Raw genomic sequence first — 22789 nt, forward strand, 5'->3', positions numbered from 1 at the left:
TAGAAATACCTTTACATCGTTTGTTCCAGATATTTTGCGAAAACTTTGACTAAGCCTTAGTAAGTTGCTAAGAATTGTAAAACCATTAACTGCTATTTATATTTGCAGACAGTTGTTGGATTTGCTTTGAATTGTTTGGGCTTGTACATTCTGAGAAAATAATTTTGTCTTCACATTTTGCATGAGAGAATGCGTATGAAATGATTGAAATTTCTTGGCTAGCTTTTTCTTGCAAAATATTTTTATGACATTAGAAGGTTCAGATCCATAAGAAAGCTTAGCATTAACTCTTTCACAGCTGCAAAAATGTGTGCCAGTTGCAACTAAAAATACATAATGTTGTTTGTTGTTGATAACATTTATATATTTTACATCTCTTTTGATACAGACTTTTATATTTGGAGTATTTCCAGGATTTTTTTCCAGAATATTTAGTATAAAAATAAAATCTAATTATTTCCCCTCAGACTTGCTGCCCTACCTACCAGCAGGTGGCGCTTTTACTGCACCCGGCTTGTAGCCGTAGAATGTAGATTTATTTATGTTGTTGTTTTCATTGTTTATTTTCAGTGTGTGTATAAATTGTAAAAAAAGCGTAAAAAGAAATCAGTTTATAATCTAACAAAAGTCCCACCAAAATGTGTTGGGCTTATCATTTTATTCTGTTGAATATGTAAAAGAAAACAAGTAAAACACACTGATGATTTGCAATTTTTGGGGGGTATGCACAATAATTGTAGTATGTAGTCTTTAATAAAAATTAAATGCCATGTAATTTATGATTAATGAATATTCATTTTACATAATTATATGCTGCATTTATATTGTACCTTGTTTTATTTTGCTGCTGTTTCTGATGTTGTTGAAATATGTACTTCATTCAATGTCTTGCATACTCCATTATAATATATATAAAATAAACTAATTCTTTAGCTAAAAAAATCTTTACAGTTAAAGATTCAAAGAGGAAAGGAAATTGTTTAGCCTGTGAATACAGTATCCAGCATGAACAAAAAAATATTCTATATTTATGTTTAAATGAATCAATTTTACATAAATTATCATGTTTTTAAGAAAATTTATAAGGGATTTTGCCATTTATAGTAAAAAATAATCAAAAGGCAAATTATATTGAACTTTCACGAAAGCATATTAATTTTTTTTAAACTGTCTATTTATTTTCTGATTGCATGTTAATCACAGGGATAAGAACTCTGCCATGATGAGACAAAAATGATTTTTAAGAATCTCTTTAAGTCCAAACTGAAGTCTGGTTAAATATTCCTATATGCACAATTATCCATTTTTGTTTCATTTGTTTCTAAGGGTGGACATATCATTCAGGTTTGATAAGTGTTCAAGTTGACCTTGAAGTCTGTTGAGTCTATTCAGTTTAACCTGCATGCCAACTTGAATCTGACTGCATGCTCAATTTGTTTGGAGAATGTAACCTAAACTAATCTTTAAAGACTGTTCACATTTAATGTTATTTTAGTTCTTAAAATGAGAGAATGATGCAAAATAGTTACCATTTATATTCTTTATTTCATAATACTAAAAACAATACAATAAATTAAAATGAACTTTCACTGTAATACCTTTAGGCAATTTGATTTAGTTTGCCATAAACCTAACTAAGTACTCTCAACCATATTTGGTCACTTATTTCAGTGTAAATCCCATTTTTTCCCATCTTTTAATGTTTAATTGCTCTTGATATTTTAAGGAAAATATTGTATCCACATTAACTAATTATGTAATTAAAATTTGTACCATAGATTTGCTCATTTGTCTTTAAAATTTTACAGATATAACATTAATATTGAAGCCAGGTAATATGATAGACTAAATAATAAAGATTTTATCTTAATAGTAGGCACACATTGGTCAGTCTCACATACATGTATTAGACAGGTTAATATGCATGATAATACTTCATATACGATTAGACAACCAGTCATTCTAGTGTTTTAGATTTAAAGTAATCCATCCTGTAAAAGTTCTTGTACATATGAGCCATGTCACAACAAAACCAACATAGTGCGTTTGCGACCAGCATGGATCCAGACCAGCCTGCGCATCCGCGCAGTCTGATCAGGATCAATGCTGTTCGCTATCAGTTTCTCTACTTGTAATAGGGTTGGTAAGCGAACAGCATGGATCCTGATCAGACTGGGCGGATGCGCAGGCTGGTCTGGATCCATGCTGGTCGCAAACCCATTATGTTGGTTTTGTCATGACACAACTCACATTTTTTTGTTCATTTTATGCTCTGTTAATTGTCAATAAAGTACTGCAAAATCTCTAGTTGGGCAGTAATTTTCATGGTTTTAGTGGATAGGTAAATCAATAAATTTAAGATACAAGGAAATTTATTTTGCTTGCTACAAGATTACTTTGAATTACATTCAGATCAATTCAAATTACATTTCCATTTAACTTTTGTGCAGACAGACAATTCTCAAATTATGATGACAATAATAACAATAATATAAAAACAAAACAAAAAACAAATAAAAAAACAACAACAAAACACGAAAATGTTTTTTTTTTCTCACAAAACCATGGAATTAAGTTAATTTTCTATTACAAGTGGTACAATTTGTTTGGCCTGTAAGCAACAGCAAACAAACCTTATTTCAATGTTGGCCTTATGACAAAAACAGATGTTAATATACTGGTAAAATGGATAATTCTGATGAAAAAAATACTGCAATTGTACAAGGTATTGAAGGATGGAATACTTTAATTATGTAGGTAGCTCAATGAATCAATTAATTATAAATCATCTAGGAATTATAACAGTGCTTTATCTGAGCTGTAAAACTCTACTTGTTTAACATAGTTTCATTATGTTTTTTCCATGATCTTTTCTTAAAAGAAAATATTTACAGATTGTAAATCTTTAGAAAAATACCCATAATCTTCTTTATTTTGCTGTTTTGTTTGTTAAGAATGAATGATAAATTTACATGCATAAATTTGTATGATGAATACAACTATGTCCTTTATCTTCAGTTACATATCATGTAAAAAAATTGTAAAAAGATAATTTACATTTTTTTTACATATTTATATAATTATATGACCTTGTCAGGCAATGTAACAAGGAGAAAATATTTAAACAAATTTAATTTTTGTCAACAATGTTTGTCCAAACTGTGTTATTTAAAACCAGGTTTTCAACAAAAATTAGTTATTGTAATGCTGAAGTCGGCAGGTGGGTGGGCAGACGGGCTTCAACTTTTGGTTTCCACTCAATAACTTTAGTTTGCTTTGACCTATTGACACTAAACTTGGTGTGTAGGTGCTTATATCAAAGGGCAGCTTGGGATGACTACCAAGGTGTCTCTGATCAAGGTCAAGGTCACTGTTACTAAAAATAGAAATTCAGTTTCAGCTAAATAAATTGAGGTAGCTTTGGCCTTTTGACACCAAACATGGTGTATGAAGAGCTTATATCAAGAGGCAGCTTGGGATTGCTACCAAGGTGTTTGTGATCAAGGTTAAGGTCACTGTTACTGAAAATAAGATTCAGTTTCTGCTCAATAACTTGAGTTTGCTTTGGCCTATCAACACCAAACTTTGTGTGTAGGTAGCTTATATCAAGAGGCAGCTTAGGATTGCTACCAAGATGTCTGTGACCAAGGTCAAGGTCACTGTTACTAAAAGTACAAATTCAGTTTCAGCTCAATAACTTGAGTTTGCTTTGACCTATTGACAACAAAATTGGTGTATGGATAGATATGAAGAGGCTGCTTGGGATTGCTACCTGGGTTTCTGTGATCAAGGTCACTGTTACTAAAAATAGATATCAGTTTCAGCTCAATAACTTTAGTTTGCTTTGGTCTATTGACAACAAATTTGGTGTATGGGTAGCTTATATCAAGAGGCAGCTTGGGATAGCTATCAAGGTGTCATTGGTCAAGGTCACTGTTACTAAAAATAGAAATGTATATCTGCTCAATAACTTGAGTTTGCTTTGGCCTATTGTCACCAAACTTGGTGCATGTATAACTTATATCAAGAGTCTACTGGGGATAACTACCCAGGTGACTATGATTGAGGTCAAGGTCACTTAATTGCTAAAATTCTTGCTGAAAAACTTGAGTTTGTTGTGACCTATTGACAGTAAATTTAGTGTGTTGGTAGCTTATATCAGGACACAACTTGGGATTGCTAGATCAAGGTCAATGTCAATGTTGCTAAAAATAGAAATTCAGGTTCGGCATAATAACTTGAGTTTTCTTAGACCTATTGACACCAAATTTAGTATGTGGGTAGCTTATATGGATTGCTACCCAGGTGTCTATAAACAAGGTCAAGGTCACTGTTGCTTAAAAAAAAGAAATTCAGTTTTTACATAATAACTTGCTTTGACCTTTGACACCAAACTTGCTGTGTGGCAGCTTTGCATTGCCACTAAGAGATCTGGGAGCAAGGTCAAGGTCATTTGCTTACAATAGAATTTTCAGCTTCTTCTCAATAACTTCAGTGCACTTTGACCAATTGATTGCTGTCCCATCAAAATTTGGTCGTTGAAAACCTGGTTTTCGTCCCATTGTGGCGCTTCTTGTCATTGAATTGACTAGAGGTTGACAGGTGTCTGCTTGTACATGCACATTTATAAACAGAGCAGCATGTTTAGTCTCCCTGAACTGTTCAAGCTGGAATGTTGTCATATGTCCTTAACAATATCTGTATGACTTAAAGTGGCCTTCTGCTTTTATTTTCTGTTGAAAAACAATTCTGTGTTGTTTCAAATTCAGTATTTCAGTAATTTTATCTTGAAAAAGTGCATCATATCACTGTAAAGCCTTCTTCAAAATAGCTTCTCAAGAGCTATTTTATAACGTGTCAGTGGTGTTTGTATCTAATAATAGAATACCGGAAACAAATTGTCGGCTTTAGTTTACTAATTTAAATATAGAGCAGACCAGTTGATTAGAGGTATCGAGGGGTTTCCTTATTGTTTATGTGCTTACAGTGAATTGAAACGGACAAAATTAACTCAGTTTACAAGTTGTGATTTCTAAAAACATATTGTTCAAGCGTTGTTGGTCCTAACTATTTTTCAGTTCGGGATTTTGTGAAGAAAAAGAATTGAACCAAAGGTCTTGTCCACTTTGGTGGCATCAGTGATGTTCTACCATTGTCCATTTTTCAAAACCATTTAATTTTTTCTCTTCAAACATAGAATACTACAAAAAAAATGAAAATCAACTTCAGAAGGGCCATTTAAACCTTGCATCCATTTTTCCAGTCATTTCACAACTTATATTTTCCTGTAGCAGTTAAATGCCTATATATGGGTCAATATTCAATGGTACCAACTAAAATCCATTATACTGACTTGGAATGAAGTTGAAATGTTTACCCTAATTTGAACTCCTAAGTAAGGTTATTGTTGCACAATCATATCAAAGAAACACATCGGTCATTTGAACTGAGTTCCAGCCCTTAGTAAGGACTATCAAGTTCAAGATCAAATTTTGATGCATTCGGTCCCATCAAAAAATAAGTGAAACTTGCCATATTAGAGACAGTTCTTGTTTGTTTTGAGATTTCAAAATTTTTTTTGCATGAGTGCTCACAACTATTATAGCAATTCTGTCACTCACTCAATACACATTTCAACTTACTTTTCAATACATGTAGTTTGTTTCTCTCTAAACATATAGAATTTTTCTCTGCTTGACATGAATACATTAAGATTTATTCCAGCTATGGTTTGTTTTTAAACAAGAATATGAAATCTTGATCAGATCCTAGAGTTATCTAGTTATCAGTTATTTCTTTATAAATAAAGATCTAGTTTTGTCTTTATTATAAAATAAACAATAATATCTTAACAGAAATAAATTTTTATGATGCTATAATTATATAATCTTAAGTTTGTTTGTTCATTTTATTTAAAATATTGAACATTTTAGAAACATCTCTTTTGCATGTATTAAAAATAAGATGACTAAGATAGTAGCATTAATTATTAAAATATCATACACATACTTTAAATTTTTGACAAACAATATAAAATAATTTTTTTTAAATCCTCCATACTTCATATATTCTTAAAAAAGTAAGAAGTTATTTTAGAATTGGTCCTTTGATTTTTACACATAGAATGTGTATAAATTCTGTAGTGCAGTATTGGCCTTATGACTGGCAGTATAAATTAATCTTGTTCCTGTTAAAATTAATAACATGATATTTTCATTAACAATACTATTTTTGAAAAGTACAGAATTTTTATTCATTATTTCTATTTTTCAGAATGAATAACGGTCGTAACAATAGAAAATGACCAGGCAACAAAGAGAGAGGTTAGATTAGTGGTCAAGTCCAAGGATGAAAGGAAATACTTCAAATACTCTTCAGGCATCACTTCATAATATTCAAGATGTACAGGAGATTTGAAGAGTTTTATTTTGACTTTTACAAGCAGTAATATACATTGTATACATGCTCAACAGAATAGGTTTTCTGGAAATACCATCATATTTGGTCATCAGAACAACACAATATTTAACGAGAGTGACAAATGCTTTGAAGTTTACATTTGATTTGTCTTTCAAGTATTTCATCAATATGGTAAATATTTAGAAAATGAATATTGCTTAGTATGTTGTTAAGTTATTAAGAGAACATGAGTTTTGAAGAATCATGATGAAGATGTGTTTAAGTTATTATTGTTAAGTTTGACTATTTCTGTATTTATAAATGTTCTGTCAAGACCTATAGATCATATTGATCTATAACCAAATGTTTCAATGATATTGGGTAAAAGTTTCACTTTGATATTCATTTTTAGTCAATTATTCACCTGTTAGCCTTACTATGTTGCCTCTTTAAACAAATTCTTTATTGTTATCATTAGATTATGAAGAGGTCCATATGAGGACAACTTCCATGTACTTAGTCTTAGGTGAATTTCATTTATATTACTGAATAAGTTATGAAGTATTGAGTTAGAATTTTGTTCTGTGATATTTTATATATTGTTCATATATTTTTCATCCGTATACATATATTTTGATGTCCTCAATGTTGGTTAATACAACACTGTTTACTTAATAAACCTGTAGAGTAAGTAACAGCTATGTTGGAGGAATACCTTGAAATGTTCATCTGTCTATCAGTTCATTTTCTATACTGACAAAGTTTTATTAATATATCCTTACCTGACTATCAGGCACTGTTTTGTTTTTCATTATTTTTTTTGTTATTGCTTATTTATCTAAAAAGATATTAGTTTTTTAACAAGTGGGAGTGTAGCTTACTATAGGGTCACTGAAATATTCAAAAGGTTACTGATCTATAATATGGAGTGAGTCTTAAGTGGATGGTTACTAATTATCAATGCAAATGTACAGTTATTGTTTCTCCAAAACCATAATAGAAACCTCATAGGTACTAAAGCTGTCAATGGACTTCCATTTGTTATACGTTACAAAATATGTACCTATGTTTTTTTCTTAATAACCAAGAAAATGAAATCTGTATATGTTTCTTTAAAAGTAATTTACTTTAAATGAACACTGAAGATTGTTCAGCTATTACTTTTAAAGGTTGTATAAAGGTTATTGATCTATTTTTATTTTGTACATTAATAATGCTCTGTAATATATAATAATTGTATGTAAATATTGTATAAAAAGTTTGTAAGTTGTGCAATGTAATCTTCCGTCCATGTAAATAAAATGTTTTTATATTTAAACAAAATTCACAGAATTATGTTGCATTTCAATCAGAAATAATAAAATATCACAAATTGAACAATGTATTTGTTGTATGAATGTTGCAATGTTTGATTTTTGTACAAACATTTCTTTAATACATGGCTTGCAGGGTCAAGGTCAATGATAGTTGTTACTTTTGCTATTTGCTGTATCCCTTGTTCCAACAATACCACTAATAAATGTTTACAGGTTCAGCATAATGTAGGAAGACCTGCAGCTTTATGCCATTCTAGGTTAGGAGAAAGAAATCCACTGCTGAAGAACACTATTGAGATCTTTCGTGTATATTTAAAAGAACCTCTTTTTATACACTCATTTGAAAATGGGTTGTATTATAGTTCACCCCCACCCCCTGGCGGGCGGGCAGCATCCAATTTTTGTCCGGAGCATATCTCCTACACACATGGAGGAATTTTAATGAAACTTCATAGAAACATTCACCCTATGAGAAGCTGTGCACTTACAAACTCACTTGCATGATTTCAGTCGGCCATATAAACCCTAGTCACGAATGATAACTCGTGTTTCCCCTGTCTAAAATTACGCCAAATTGTTCCCCTTTTAAATGAACTCAAAGAAGGGACTTTTTCTAAAGACTTTGCATTTATTTATTCGATTTTTAGATAAGAAAGTGACATTTTTTCCAATAATCTTATATAATTTATTTTCTATCTATATATGGTTGCTATGGTAAACATATGAGTTTTGATGGTAAACATATGAGTTTTGATGGTACAAAGGAATTTTCTGGACCGGAAGTAATCTAACACAGCGTTTGCCTGCTAAACTAGCTGTCATCACATGTAAACAATATATTAGATGGGAAAGAATATTGAGATATTTGTTTTGACTATCAGTTTAAATGCAAAATATTAATATGGAAAACAACTATGTGTAGTTTATAGGTGTTGTTTTAATTTGTTTGACTGATATATTAGTTGTGAAAGCCATGTACACTAAGTGTAGCAGCAGCTGGACACATGGTGCTTCGTAGCAACCACATTGAAAACATGAACGTTAACTGAACGAGACATGGCAAAGCACATGCTCACTCACTGACTTTCGCTCTATCGAAATATTGCATATACATATAGTGGAAAGTGCTGTGTGCCGCACACGAATCAGGTCAAAGGTCAAGGACACACTTAGATGTTACTAAAAAACGCTTGTCCCAAGAAAAACCTCTACATACCTAGAGGGATTTCAATGTACCTTTGCACTAATGTTCACAATTGTGAGGCGGAGTGTCGTATGCAGAAATCGGGTCCCGGTGGCCAAGGTTAAGGTTACAAATGGGGTCAAAGTTCAGATAAAAATATGAAAATGTGTATTTGAACCATTTAGTTATCATTTATAGAGGAATAGAAACACAAATGGTTATTATAAAGACTACTGGTGTGAAACATGTAATTTAGGTTAATATATGCAAAGACCAGGTCACTAAACATAATAGTGAAGGTCACTAAAGATGATAAAATATAGAGATTTTGTCCAGATCATATCTCCTGCATCAGAGGGATTCTAATGAAACCATACAAATGTTCACCACTATAAGAAGCAGTGTCGTGAACATGAACTATGTCTCCAGGTAAGGCCCCCACGATTACACGTTTAAACGGATTCGTTTCGATTTTCTTTCATAAACGTTTATGATATTGTTTACCGTTTAATCGAAATTACCATATTGTCTTACATAATTTCTTAATCACTGCCTGTAATCATGGATTTTATCAATTCTAGTGGTTTATTCCAAAGTAAACAAACTGAAAATTGGTGTTTACAACCCTCCACACAGCATTACCGTGCAAAATTGCTCGTGACATAATACATTTTTGGTAAAAGATGGGGTTACAATGCAAAAAAATGTGTGCTGACTCAATCGTGATGAGCCTTGCACATTTTTTATTTGTACATGTACTAAAAATAGAAAGAAAGACATCCTTTGGCGACTCAAATACATGGTGTGTATAGTACATAGAGGTACCACCGTTTAAACGGTATTGTTTCGGTTCTTAGCAGTCGTGTAAACGTTTACAAAAAATTGTAAACGTGGGAGCCTTATCTCCAGGTCAAAGAGGTAATTGAAAAACGCTTGTCCGAAGCAAAACTTCTACATGCATAGAGGGATTTCAATATAACTTGGCACAAATGTTTACCATTGTGAGGCGGAGAATCACATGTAAAATTTAGGTCCATGTGGCCAAGGTCAGTCGTACATTATAGGGGTCAAAGTTCAGATGAATATGTGGACAATTTAGTCATCATTTATGGATTGAAACACAAATGGTCATTATCATAACTACTGGTGTGAACATGTAATTAAGGTTAATGTATGCAAGGTCACTAAAGATGATAAAATATAAAATTTTTGTACAGAGCATATCTCTTCCATGCATGGTCTGATTCTAATGAAACTTCATAGAAATGCATTCACCACTATGAGAAGCAGTGTCATGTGTATGAACCAGGTCTCTAGGTTAAAGGTTAAGGTCACATTTAGAGGTCAGTCATTGAAAAATGTTTGGTTGAAGCAGAACTTATACATTCATCGGGGGATTTTAATGTAACTTGGCACTAATGTTCACCATTGTGAGGCTTATTGCAAACATAATCCAGGTCCCTACTACCAAAGTCAAGGTCACATAGATAGGTCAAAGTTTGTGTATGGGGACCATTTAGTCATCATTTATTGATGGATTGTAACAAATGATAACTATCATGACTACAAGTGTGACTCGTGTAATTTAGGTTAATATTTGCAAGGTCAATAAAATATCCAGATATTTTCTGGATATTGCCCAGAACATATCTCCTATATGCATAGCTATAAAGCCCACATCTCTGTCAAAAGCTTTTGTGACGGGCTTATTTTGCAACTATGTTGCCCTTGTTTTTTTATGAACAAAGTCCCTCTATTTTAAGTGTATTACACGGTTTATGTAGCACGGGAATATTTGACCTCCTTTGAAGACAATATTTCAATAGTCATTCAGTAATGGCAATATTCTGAAAATGACACAGCAATTCAGTCCACCATGATGGATATGTTTGTGATTTGTAAATGTGTGCAACAATAAATTATCTTGCGCCAGTTTTTTATATGCCCCTCATATTTCAGAATATGTTGTGGCATAGACCTACATTATCTCTTGTTCTCTACTGCACAATAACTATGGGTTTATATTTTAATTTGCTATGCAAATATATAAGAAACAACAGGATATGTTGACTTTGGACAGATCCTGCCAGTATAAGCAGAGTATTTGTTCATGAAACAGTATCTTTTGAAAAACTCCATACATTAATTCCATATCGAGTATATAATCATAGTTTGGACAGTCCGAAAAAAAATGGAATGGGGGCATAGTTTAACAGGAATATGCTGCTAATACATACAACTCCTTATGTTTCAACTGGTGACTATATCTGATATACAACCACACTGCACAGTTTAAAAAGAAGACAGCTTCTGTCTCTTAAATTGACTAAGATAATCCTAGCTAGCACTGCACTGCACCTCTCTTCAATGAGATCTAACCTTCTATAAAGTATCAAGTTGACATCTTTAATACTTATTGAGTTATGCTCCAGACAGAAAATAAGGAAATTTACAAAGGTCAATAACTTGAAAATTATGCCAAAAGAATTTTTTTGGATTTTCTCCTTAATGAGACCTTTACAGCTTGATACCTCTATTACCTTTCCAGAAATGCCCTACACTAAAATTCAGAATAAAAACTTGCAAACGGCAATTAAGAAATGCTATACATGTACATGAATATACTGGAAAAAAGTCGAGGGCCATAACTTCTGTATGAATGGGAAGAATCAAAACATCTTTTTGGTACATCTACATGCTAGAACATTCAGCCAAGAAACCAGCTCAAGCTGAATTCGATATACCCCTTTAAAACTTCATATGCAAGGGTATAACAAGGAGTTTTAATTGAACAGTCATGTCTTTCTTAACAAATTAACTTATATTGACCTTCGGATGTAAGCTGTAAACAGTAAACTGAATAAAATGGTCCTTCCATAGTAAATATCATCCTGGGAGAGAAATACACAGTCAGTTTACAGTTTATATAATTGCTTTCAATATTTAAAACAGACAAATTGTCAACATTTGTTGTGAAATCTGGCGTATGAAAGAGATATTGTCTTTGTCATATGTTTATGTTTATTTTGTTTGATTGGGTTTTACATCACACCGACACAGTATAGGTCATTTGGTGATGTTCCAGCTTTACTGGTGGAGGAAGACCTCAGGTGCCCTTCCGTGCATTATTTCAGGCACAAACGGGCACCAGAGTTGAATCACCAATAAGCTTTCTGGATAGTTTCCTCACATGTCCCTGTCAGGATTCAAACCCACAGCGGTGAGGGCAAGTGGTTTGAAGTCAACGACCTTAGCCACTCGGCCACGGACGCCCCTGACATATGTTTAAACTGCACCACTCTACGACAGCACTGCCTTGCCTGGTATGTTAATGATGGATTCAAAAATAACGGTGAACAAATTTTATAAATGGTGTATTGGAATCTAGTATAATAAAATTTTAAGAACAGAACAATTTTATTTCTAAAAATAAGGCTGTATACAAAACAAAATGTATAACAAAATGTGAATACAAATATAACAGGTATAAAAATCATGCACAGTGCAGCTCCAAACAACAGAATGGAGAAACCCTTGACCTGGAATGTTTTATTGCAAGGAAATAAAGATGTTAATTTTACACAAACAGAGCAACTGAGATAGATTTTTATTGAGAGTAAATAACTTCGTGACATGGCCATGTGGTCAGCACTTTGAACTGGTAATCTAAGGATTGCTTGCGTATGGGTTCAAACCCTGTCAGGGACAAACCATTTTTTCTGTGAGCAAGAAACTTTGCACTTATTGCTTAGTACTGATTTGTCTTTGGAACAAATTTCAGAGTGTTTTAATAAGGTTATAATTTCCAACATTAATTCTGTATAAACTAACTTGAGATGTGTGCACTGCACTAATCACTGTAATAAACCATTTCAGGTCAGGTTCTTTCCCATACTGGAATAAGATTACAAAACATGTAAAGTTAACATCAAAAGTAAAAACCCTGTCCACAGTAAAACAAGGGTAAGAAGAGGTAATAAAAATTTATTCTAAGAAGGGAAATAATATCATTCTGAACAAGAGAGAAGTTTAAATCTGGATCAAACATTTATATATTTAAGAACATTCTATTATAATAGAAAATCTATTTGTACTTTGAACAAGTGGTATGAAACTTTTTTTAATTTTCTGGTAATAGCTCAGTAAAGATTAAGTTTCATAAATAGTTTTGTCTGCACATTGTGAAAATGTATATACCTAAACAAATGAATATGCATGCAAATTTTCCTACAAAAATAAATTAATTTTGCCTTAGATAAAAGAGGAAAGGAAATTGTTTTGCCTCTGAGTGTGGTACTCCAAAAACTAATTAAGTAATAGAAAGAGCACCGAAACACGAGGCTATCTGATTTGTACGAGGGGGCGTAACCCCCGAGTATTAATCAGATTGCCGAGTGTTTTGGTTTTGTTTTTGTATCATAGTCAAACATAAAAGCACGTTCCCTGTTGTCACAATATGAAACCCCGGCAAAAATGAACCAATGAACGAACATCTGAATATGACATTTCTGTCGCTTTCCCTTTCTCTGCCGTCACAATATGTAAACCCCAGCAAAAATGAGCCAATCAATGGGCATGCTCTGGAGTGCGGGTAACTAATACCCGCACTCCAGTTAACGCACGGTGCATGTATATGTATACGATTTAACCCTGACACATTTTCAACAGAAAGGTCTCCAAACTATGATACAATTTTGAGGTTATTACATTATCAACTGTGATAAATGAAAATTAGAAAAAACAAGAATTTGTAACAGAGTTACCAACATCCCCCGCCTCAGGGAAGTTTTATATGAAGCATAAAATTGTGCTGTTTCAAAAAATTGAGGTATGGATCTCAGGACTTTCAGTCCAAAATTATGATCAATGCTAGATCTGCAAATGCAACAACAAATTTATTAAAGAAATAAAATTAAACACAGAATTGAAAAACCTATTATGTTAAGCTTTGACCTCTAAGTGTCACCTTGACCTTGGAGGTAGGGACAAAGGTGTTACACATGACATATCATCTTATCATTGTGACTATTTGTGCCAAGTATTATCAAAATCCCTTTATCTATGGAGAAGTTATGGACGGGACACAAAATATACCATATAACAGACTATGTTAACCTTTGACCTCTAAGTGTTGACCTTCGAGGTAGGGGTGAAGGTGTTGTACTTGACATATCGTCTTATAATTGTGGCTATTTGTGTCAAGTTATTTTAAAATCTTTTGAACTATGAAGAAGTTCTAGATTGTACACAAAATATACCCTAGAACAGACTATGTTAATTTTTGACCTCTTAGTGTGACCTTGACCTTGGAGGTAGAGATGCAGATTTTACGCATGACCCATCATCTTATTATAGAGAATATTTGTGCCATGTATTTTCAAAATCCTTTGATCTATGAAAAAGTTATGGACCGGACACAAAATATACCCTTTAACAGACAGATGTTAATCTTTGACCTCCAAATGTGACCGGTTGTTGCGCATGACACGTCATTATTGTGAACCATTGTGTCAAGTAATTACAAAACCCCTTAAAAGATAAGAAAATTATGGACCAGACACGACATATACCCTCAAATAGACAATGTTGACCTTGCATGAGCAAGTGCCACCTTGACCCTGGAGGTAGGGGTCTGGTTGTTGCGCAAGACACATCATCTTATTATAACAAACACTGATGGAGCCTATTTCTATATCCCCCTTTTTTCTTCGAAAAGGCAGGGGACAATAAATTATAGTTCTATCATTACAGAAAATATATAATTTGACAAACCAGAACAAAACTTGCAACAAAAATTATTATAGGAAAATGAAAAATAAGTATAAAACACACTTTAAACACTTAAGTAGTGTTAGCACCAATACATATAGAAATATATGTTTATAATTATCAAAATGATGAAATGTCACATATTGTCACTGATTCATATTAATCATATTTCTATTTGATTAGATTAAAAAATTTGAAATATTTACAAGTGAATTATGCTTTGTAAAGATATGGTTGCCAATTTAAATTAATCATTAAACAATGAAAGTTCTTTTTGATAGCCAATGAGCAGTATTATTTCTCTCTGATACTTATAAAAAATTGCAATATCTTTCTAATGTAATTTAGACCATATTAACCATATTTTTTATATTTTTTCTTTTAAATACACATGTACCTGTTTGTACCTCTCTATACATGTATATATGTAACATTTATTGAAATTCTTCAATAAACAATTATTATGCAATATCAAACTTGTCATGACCATGATTTATAATTAAAAAAATATTTGAAAAAAAATGTAATGACCGCATTAATTTTAAAACTAAACAGTAGTGTGGGAAAATTTTTTTGCATACAATTTTAAAAATTTAATAATGAAAAATATTAAATTTTATACAAAAAAATTATGGGTTTAAAACGTTTGAACTAATAAAAGATGAATAGGAATATACAAATGCACCCAAAAACTTAGGAAATTTGTGAATAAATCATGGTACAACCATTAATTTTTACCCAAAACAATTTTGATAAAAGTTGAAAAAATTTAAGTAAATATCTAATTTAGTTTCCAAAAATTATAAAATATTTTTTTTTTTGTTTTTTTAACTTATTGTTTCAAATAAAATTCAAAATACCCGATAAAATTGAAAGGGCTTTTATTTTGAGAAATTCTTGGTAAAGTCACCTTCCCAAATTATTCCATAATATTTTAATTGTTGTAAAGGAAAAAAACTTTTTAAAAAAGATATTACTTAAAGGTACCAAAATAATGTCTAAATCCAATTACATATTTCTCAAAACACAAGATCTGTTTTTGTAAATGGACCAAAGGCCTTACTTAGGACAAAATCATGATTTTCAAAACACTGGAAAAGTAGGCCAGATAGCATAGGAAAGTGTGAAAGATGAAGTGTCAAAAGAGAAAGAAATTTTAACAAACCTTCAAATCAAGGGTTTTATGAGTCGGGTAAAATTTAGTTTGGTCTTCCTAAAAGGTTGCTTTTTCCATAAAAAAAAATCAATCATAATGTTTTAGTTATAAAGTCAAGAAAATTTCAATTTTGCCCTTAAAGGGCCTCCAAGTAAAAAAGTAATTTTTTATTTTGGTTTTTCTTGCTTGAAGGTCCAAAAAATTTGTTTGTCAAGTTTAAAAGAAAATTTCAAAATTTTTAAAAAAACTTGAAAAATAAAAATTTTTTAAAAAAGACTTTTCCCAAATTAAAAGTCAAAAAAAAGGCAAGGTTAAAAATTAGTCGTTAGGGTTTTGCCGCAAGATTTCTTTTGTCAAAGTATTTATCATATCCTTAAATAAATACTAAAGTTATAACAATAAGCTCAATTTGATATTTGACCTTGATGGTCAAGGTCATTTAAAGGTCAAGGCCTTATTTGAATTACTTAAAATGTCAGATTTTTTATGCGTTCTTTTGTGCATGTATAAATCCCTAAATTAATAACAAAGTCAGAGCCAAGTTTAGCAATATTCACAACTGTACTTGAGTGTCAAGGTCTAATTAAGGACAAGGTCAAGTTCAATTTGGATGAAACAGACTACATGACCGTAGCAATAGCTCGGATATTTTTCTTCGAAAAAAAAAAGTTGAACTAAAAAATAAGTATATGCCTCACTTTGAAGGCATAAAGAAATAGATTTTTCAGCATGAAAGTGTTTATCAACAGAATTTTACTTTTTTATATATATGTACACCGCTGATTTTTAATAAGAAATTTAGGCCATGCGTTAAAAGTGAATGAGTGATATGGTAGTAATGTATCCTTGATTCCAAGTCTTCTAAAAATATTACATCTGGATTAGTATAATACTAAATACATAAGCTTTAATTCATGGGGAAGAACATATCATTATATATAGAGGAATACCATAATATATCAGATATAATTGAATTAAGTTGTAATAGTAGATCAAAATCAGACAACCTTTTCGTATATCACATTTAAGATGTGTTCAGCACATTTTCTATATACATGTAAACCTATATAACATTATTATGTAAAATTTACAATTTGATTGTAGGATAATTTTATATCACATTTTCAATGACAAAACATGTGCTGCACAAAAGAAAAACTAGAAATTTGTCATCATGCCACGGATGCCCCCGCATGCAGCCAAAATTTCAGATGTTATAACATTTAGTTCCAAATTTGTTTGCACAAATTATTTTTTTCATTTTAAGTTCAAAGCCCTTAAAACTTTTCAATGTTAACACAAACCATTTTCATACAATGTTCAAGGCACTGAAATTATTCAGTCTTAACCTTTTGAAAATAGCATATTGCATATTTGTAGCCAAAATAATGGCTACTTACATTTCCACAAAAGTATGAGTGCTGAAACTGAAAGTCCAAAATTTTTCCAACATTCAGGAAAGATAAGTTTGTCCAAAATCATTGAACTACGACCAAATTCAAACTTAAACTTTTTTATTTCTAAGATGTTATCTATATTATTTTCAAAGTGAAAGGGACATAACTCTGCCAAAAAATCTTCAAACCATGACCAAATTCCAACTTGACCTGCCCATTCCTTTGACATATCCATATGTCAAATTTGAGTTGAATATGTAACACTGTTGGGTAGATAATAAACGGAAACTGAAAATTTCATATTATTTTCAAAGTGAAAGGGGCATAACTCTGCCAAAAAATAATTGAACCATGACCAAATTTCAACTTGACCTGCGCATTCCTTTGATGTATCCATATGTCAAGTTTGAGTTGAATGTGTGTTGTACCATTGGGAGATAATGAACGGAAACTGAAAATTTCATATTATTTTCAAAGTAAAATGCGCAAAATCATCGAACCATTGACCAAATTTGCAACATTGACCTGCTATTTTCTTATGACCTATCCATATGTCAGTGTTGAGTTGAATGGTGTTGTACCGTTGGGGAAATAATGAACTGAAACTGAAATTTCATATTATTTTCAAAGTAAAAGGGCACAACTTTGGCCAAAAATCATCATACCATGACAAAATTTGATAATTGACCTGTATTTTTCTCATGACATATCCATATGTCAAAATTTGGAGCTGAATGTGTGCAATCGTTACTAAGATAATGAACGGAAACTGATGATGACGGAATGACAGAATGACCGAACAGGGTAACACTATATGCCCCGGCCATTACATGGCTGGGGCATAAAAAGATACATGTATGATAAACAACTGAATATATACCAGTACCAGTAGAATTTAACAACACAGCATCATGTACACCAAAAATTTGAAAAATAATCAAAACTAAAAATGTAAGCATTAAGCCAACTGAAAATGTCAATAAACTAAGCATTTTCACCCTATATTGTATAACCAGGGCCCTAAAATAATAAAGCCCCATTCTAAATCCAAAATAACCGCTCTTTTTTCCCAGTTTACAAAGAAATATTCTTTATAGCTTAACTTACAAATACTTATAGTTCAATAAATTAGCTTATAGGAACAGATATACTATCTTACTGCTGAGTACTCAATTATTTATGCATCTCAATACTGCTAGTCCTTATGAAATACACCAATACATCACACTTTCTAAAACCATTTTGTTATTTTACAACTACCAAAATAATTTTTCCCTTTCAATCCAAAAATACATTATCATATCAAAAATGTCAAGGCTATCATACAGTTTTCTCACAATAAAAATGGCAGTCCACTATTTGTGTAAAATCAGAGAATATTCTTGCAAAAATAATAAACAAATCAGCATAGCTATAAATTCTATCAATTAAACACATGCATTTTCATTGTTCAGAAAATTTTGTTTGAAAAGTTGATTAAAATCACCTCATAATCAGGTATTCCAGTGAACAACTTTGTATTGATTGTTGTTATCATTAAAGGGTATTCCTGTGACTGTGTACTGGTAGTTTTGTGGGTCTTGATGTGACCCCCAAGTTATTTCATGTAAATAATTTACAATGAAGCGAAAAGAAGCATAAACTTTTCTAAAGCTGAGGAAACAGTAACAATATCATTTGTACATGTATGAAATGTGACAAAATAAACTTTACATAATTAACCTACCATAAACTATCACACAAAATATTAAAATAATGAGGTATAAACATAACAAAAATGTTGGAACTATTGCATTAAATAAACTTACTTCTGGCAAACCTAAAGGAGGTCTTGTAATTATCAATTCTGTTAAATGTTTCTTTAAGTTTTATATGTACATTGAGATTCTAGCAATCTATTTTCAAAATTGAAAATCTTAAACAAGAATAAGTTAACATAATTAAATAAGACCTTAAACTTATCCTTTGTTGACTGGTTGTTCCACTTTTATTAATTTTCTTAGTAAGACTAGAAATTGATAGACAGCAGTTTTAAAGATAAATGATTTTATTACCAAACTAGATCTGGACATATTCACCATCTTTTAAGATATTTATTTATTTTTGTAGTTGGAACTTTATGTACATTCATACACATCAAGCTTGCCACACCTTTACAGTGCTGTCTACAGCACCTGAAAAAACTCTCCCTCTGGATACTGCAAGGCTTGCTACACTTCCCTGATGTCGCACCAATGTTTGAGAGCATATCATATTGTCCATACTCCAGACTCTCAATGACCTATCATAGGAGGCACTGAACACTTTGGTTCCTGCTGCTGTATTGCAAGCTGCAAGAGCATACACTGTCCCAGAATGCCCTCTCAGCGTTATTACTTGCTTCTGGGTACCTATATCCCAAACATGTATTATATTTTCATAGGTGCCACAGAGAATATGATGATTTGTTAGGGCAATACTATAAACACTCCCTCCTGAAGTCTCCAACTCTCGTGAACACTCTAAAGTTTCCAGATCCCAAATTTTTATTGTCTGGTAAGACCCACTGTAAAGAAGATTCTGTGTTGCAACAAGGGCTCGAACCCAGTGGTTCAATCCAGTTAGCTGGCACTTCAATTCATGAGTATGAACATCCCAAACTTTTATCACTTTGAGCGAACCGCTAAAGAGCATGTTTCTGGCAGAGGCCAAGGTGCATACTGGATTGTCATGAGCTTCAATTACTTTCAATTTGTCAAAATCATTGTCAATGTTCCATATGATGATATTGCAGTCTTGCGATCCACTGTATAGTTTATTACCATAAGTACATAAAGCAAGCACAATCCCTGTATGACCTTCTAGAGTTTTCATACATTTATATGTGCTACCAGTGTCCCAAATCTTAATAGTTTTATCAGATGAACCACTAAACAGGTAATCACCAAATGCACATAGGCACCAAACTGGACCTTGGTGCCCAACAAAAGTTCCACGGCACTTGAACATCTGTTGTGGGTCGTATGCTCCCATGTTCATGGTACCAAGATTTAAATAGGTATTGATATGGGACAACTCATCTGCAATTACAGCATATTCTCTTCTGGAATCTACAATTTCATCCATAATTTTGCTTTGATTATGCTCCAATAATTGAACTTTAACTTCTGTAACTTTTTCTAATGTCTCAACCTTTTCAGATAGTTTTCCAAGCATAGATCTCAGAAATCCAATTTCTTGATCCTTGGAATTCAGTGCAAACGTTAAATCAGTTATTTTTTCATCTGTGCGCTGAAGAAATTCTTTCATACTTTCAAACTTGCAAACTTTCAAATGTTCATCAAGTTCATCTTGAGTTCCAGCAAAATCGCAACTGTATTTTTGATGTGGGCATCTTACATTACTACAATGCTTCAAATGATACTCAAGCTCTTTTTTCAAAAGTGGTGGACAGCCTGCATTATTTGGGCAGTCAACTTGCATAAAATCACAATCATCTTCATGATCTCTTCTATTTGCTATTTTCACAATGACTGGACATGCAGAAGAATTAACAATATAGGTTTGCCCATCTTCTGCCATTTGGCAGCCATATTTGCAGTGTATTGTTAGTTCACCTATCTGTTCTGAAACTGCTATATTAGCAACAACAACTCCTAGACTGTGACCATCTACTGGACAGGTTTCATTTGACCGGTGACTTACACAACGTCGACAATAGGTATGTCCACAAGTTACGATAACTGGATCTTTGAATACATGACTGCAAAGACGACAGAATAATTTCTTATTTGGCGCATCTACAAAAACAATTATTTTTTCATCCTCATCACCCATAACAGACGTCTGAGAAAGTCGACTCTCGCTGTTTTGTGGCACACCCAACATGTGCCAGCCTTCAGAGACTCCACTAGAATCAGTACTGTCCGCATGACTCAAAAGTGTGTTTGATGCTGTTGAAGCAATAGTCGATGATATCACACTGTCATCTTCCTCTCCCACTCGTGACCTGTAACTGGCGTGGCTTACGTTTGGCGACTTCGGTAAATTTGGTTTACTATCAAAATGAACCTTATCATTCCTCTTATCTACGGACACATGTATTGCCTCTTCTTCAAACGCTGGAATAGGATGGCTGCCATCCATATCAAGTTCCGCGCAAGGGTGGAAATTGTGTTTTTCGGTCTCGCTTTGCATAAATTTGTTTCAACTTTCAGGAAGTAACTAGACGCTTGCAATGAGTCAACAAATTAACCTAACGGACTACAAAAAGCAAAAAGGAGCTATATTATTTTTGCAAATTCTAATCCAATTTGCATTAGATTCTAGCATTAAGCACAATTTATTTTGAAAAACTGATAATGATATAAGATATTAGACAAATAAACTTAATTTATTACCGGCAAGTGACAAAAGATCATATCTACATGATACTGCTTTTGTGGCAGATTTTGATTATTTCTAAAACAATTTTATTTATCTTTAATTCATTAAAGTAATTTCTCTCTAAATTTCTTCTGTTTACGGTGTAGCATTTCAAATTCACTTAAATCCATGACTTTTCAAGTGTAAGATTGGTGCTCTTAAATTTTTGGTCGTTTCAAGATTAATGATTTAATGTTACGCTTTTATGGTTTTCTTATTTATTGATAATGTTTTCTTAAGTAATTGTTTAATTTGAAACTACCCCTATTTCCTTTATTTTCTAGCATGAGATTTTTACTGAGTTCACTTTTTGTCAGACTATATAATTAAGAAAGATTTTGACCTTCTCGATATTGCTTTTGCCTCAAGGACGCCAAGGTAGCTTTTACCTAATCGATCAATGAGATAAGCCACAATTTTTACCAATGTAGGGCTATTTTTTTGTTTCAATTTGGATAAGTAATCTATTTTTATTATATTTTCTCAGGAGTGTTTTCTATTTAGTTAAATAAGAAACTTAAATAACTTAATTTTGCTTTCATATTAAACTCTGTAAATCATGACGAACATAAGATTGTAGTAGATTTTGAAATGTTATAAACTAGAACCACTTTATTTGAGAAATGTAATTTAATAAAAGTCATTTAAATTGTGAATGATCTTTGTTTGAATTGAAACCTTAGAGTTTATAATTAACGCGGGTTTGCAAGGTTAGTAAACTTTCAATTCTGATTATGACTAGCAGGCCGTTGTCAGGGAACTGTTAATAAAAGACATTATTTACATGCAATTTTAAAAAGATAAAAGAGTAAAAGTTCTACAAGACTTTTAATTTACAAGACATAGTGTGCATATTAGAATTTGTAGAAAGGGTCAAGCCTCTCAGTAAAGATGATTAAACTGGGGTTAGACTGAACACTTAGAGGAAGGCTACTCCTCGGAAAGAATGAATTTTGATGGTATTGTGTCCTCGAGTAAGGAATTAAATTGTTCAGATTTCTTGTCTGAGTAAAGTGTTGGTTGTCAACAAAGACAATGTTGTTTTGGATTTGTTACAAGTAGGTTATAGCACTGATGTTTCGACGCTGCTGAAGGGTACAGTTATAATCATTAGAAATATATCTAGCAGCTGATCTTTGGACTCGTTCTTCCTTATGAATTAAGT

At 32.2% G+C, this 22789-nt stretch overlaps 2 protein-coding genes across 2 annotated transcripts in view; one reads left to right on the forward strand and one right to left on the reverse strand.

The window, feature by feature from the left end:
- Positions 1 to 7779, forward strand: part of LOC132720738 (leucine-rich repeat-containing protein 9-like) — a 58705-nt gene extending 50926 nt beyond the window's left edge. The window contains exons 38-39 of the mRNA XM_060704932.1: positions 1809 to 1832; positions 6274 to 7779. Coding sequence (XP_060560915.1) covers positions 1809 to 1832; positions 6274 to 6304 — 55 coding nt within the window. The 3' untranslated portion in view covers positions 6305 to 7779. The remainder of the gene's footprint in view (positions 1 to 1808; positions 1833 to 6273) is intronic.
- A 10149-nt stretch (positions 7780 to 17928) lies between these two features.
- LOC132720753 (E3 ubiquitin-protein ligase TRAF7-like) lies at positions 17929 to 21451 on the reverse strand. The gene has a single exon (XM_060704965.1). It carries the CDS (start codon positions 21394 to 21396, stop codon positions 19357 to 19359), a length of 2040 nt encoding a protein of 679 aa, XP_060560948.1. The 5' UTR covers positions 21397 to 21451; the 3' UTR covers positions 17929 to 19356.
- Between the last annotated feature and the right edge of the window lie 1338 nt (positions 21452 to 22789).

The sequence above is a fragment of the Ruditapes philippinarum genome, unplaced genomic scaffold (assembly GCF_026571515.1).
Source record: "Ruditapes philippinarum isolate M1 unplaced genomic scaffold, ASM2657151v2 ctg446_1_1_1_1, whole genome shotgun sequence".
Taxonomy (NCBI): domain Eukaryota; kingdom Metazoa; phylum Mollusca; class Bivalvia; order Venerida; family Veneridae; genus Ruditapes; species Ruditapes philippinarum.

What these genes read in the sequence shown, in the direction of transcription:
- LOC132720753 (XM_060704965.1), bottom strand. Translation starts at nt 21,396, where the DNA reads ATGCAAAGCGAGACCGAAAAACACAATTTCCACCCTTGCGCGGAACTT.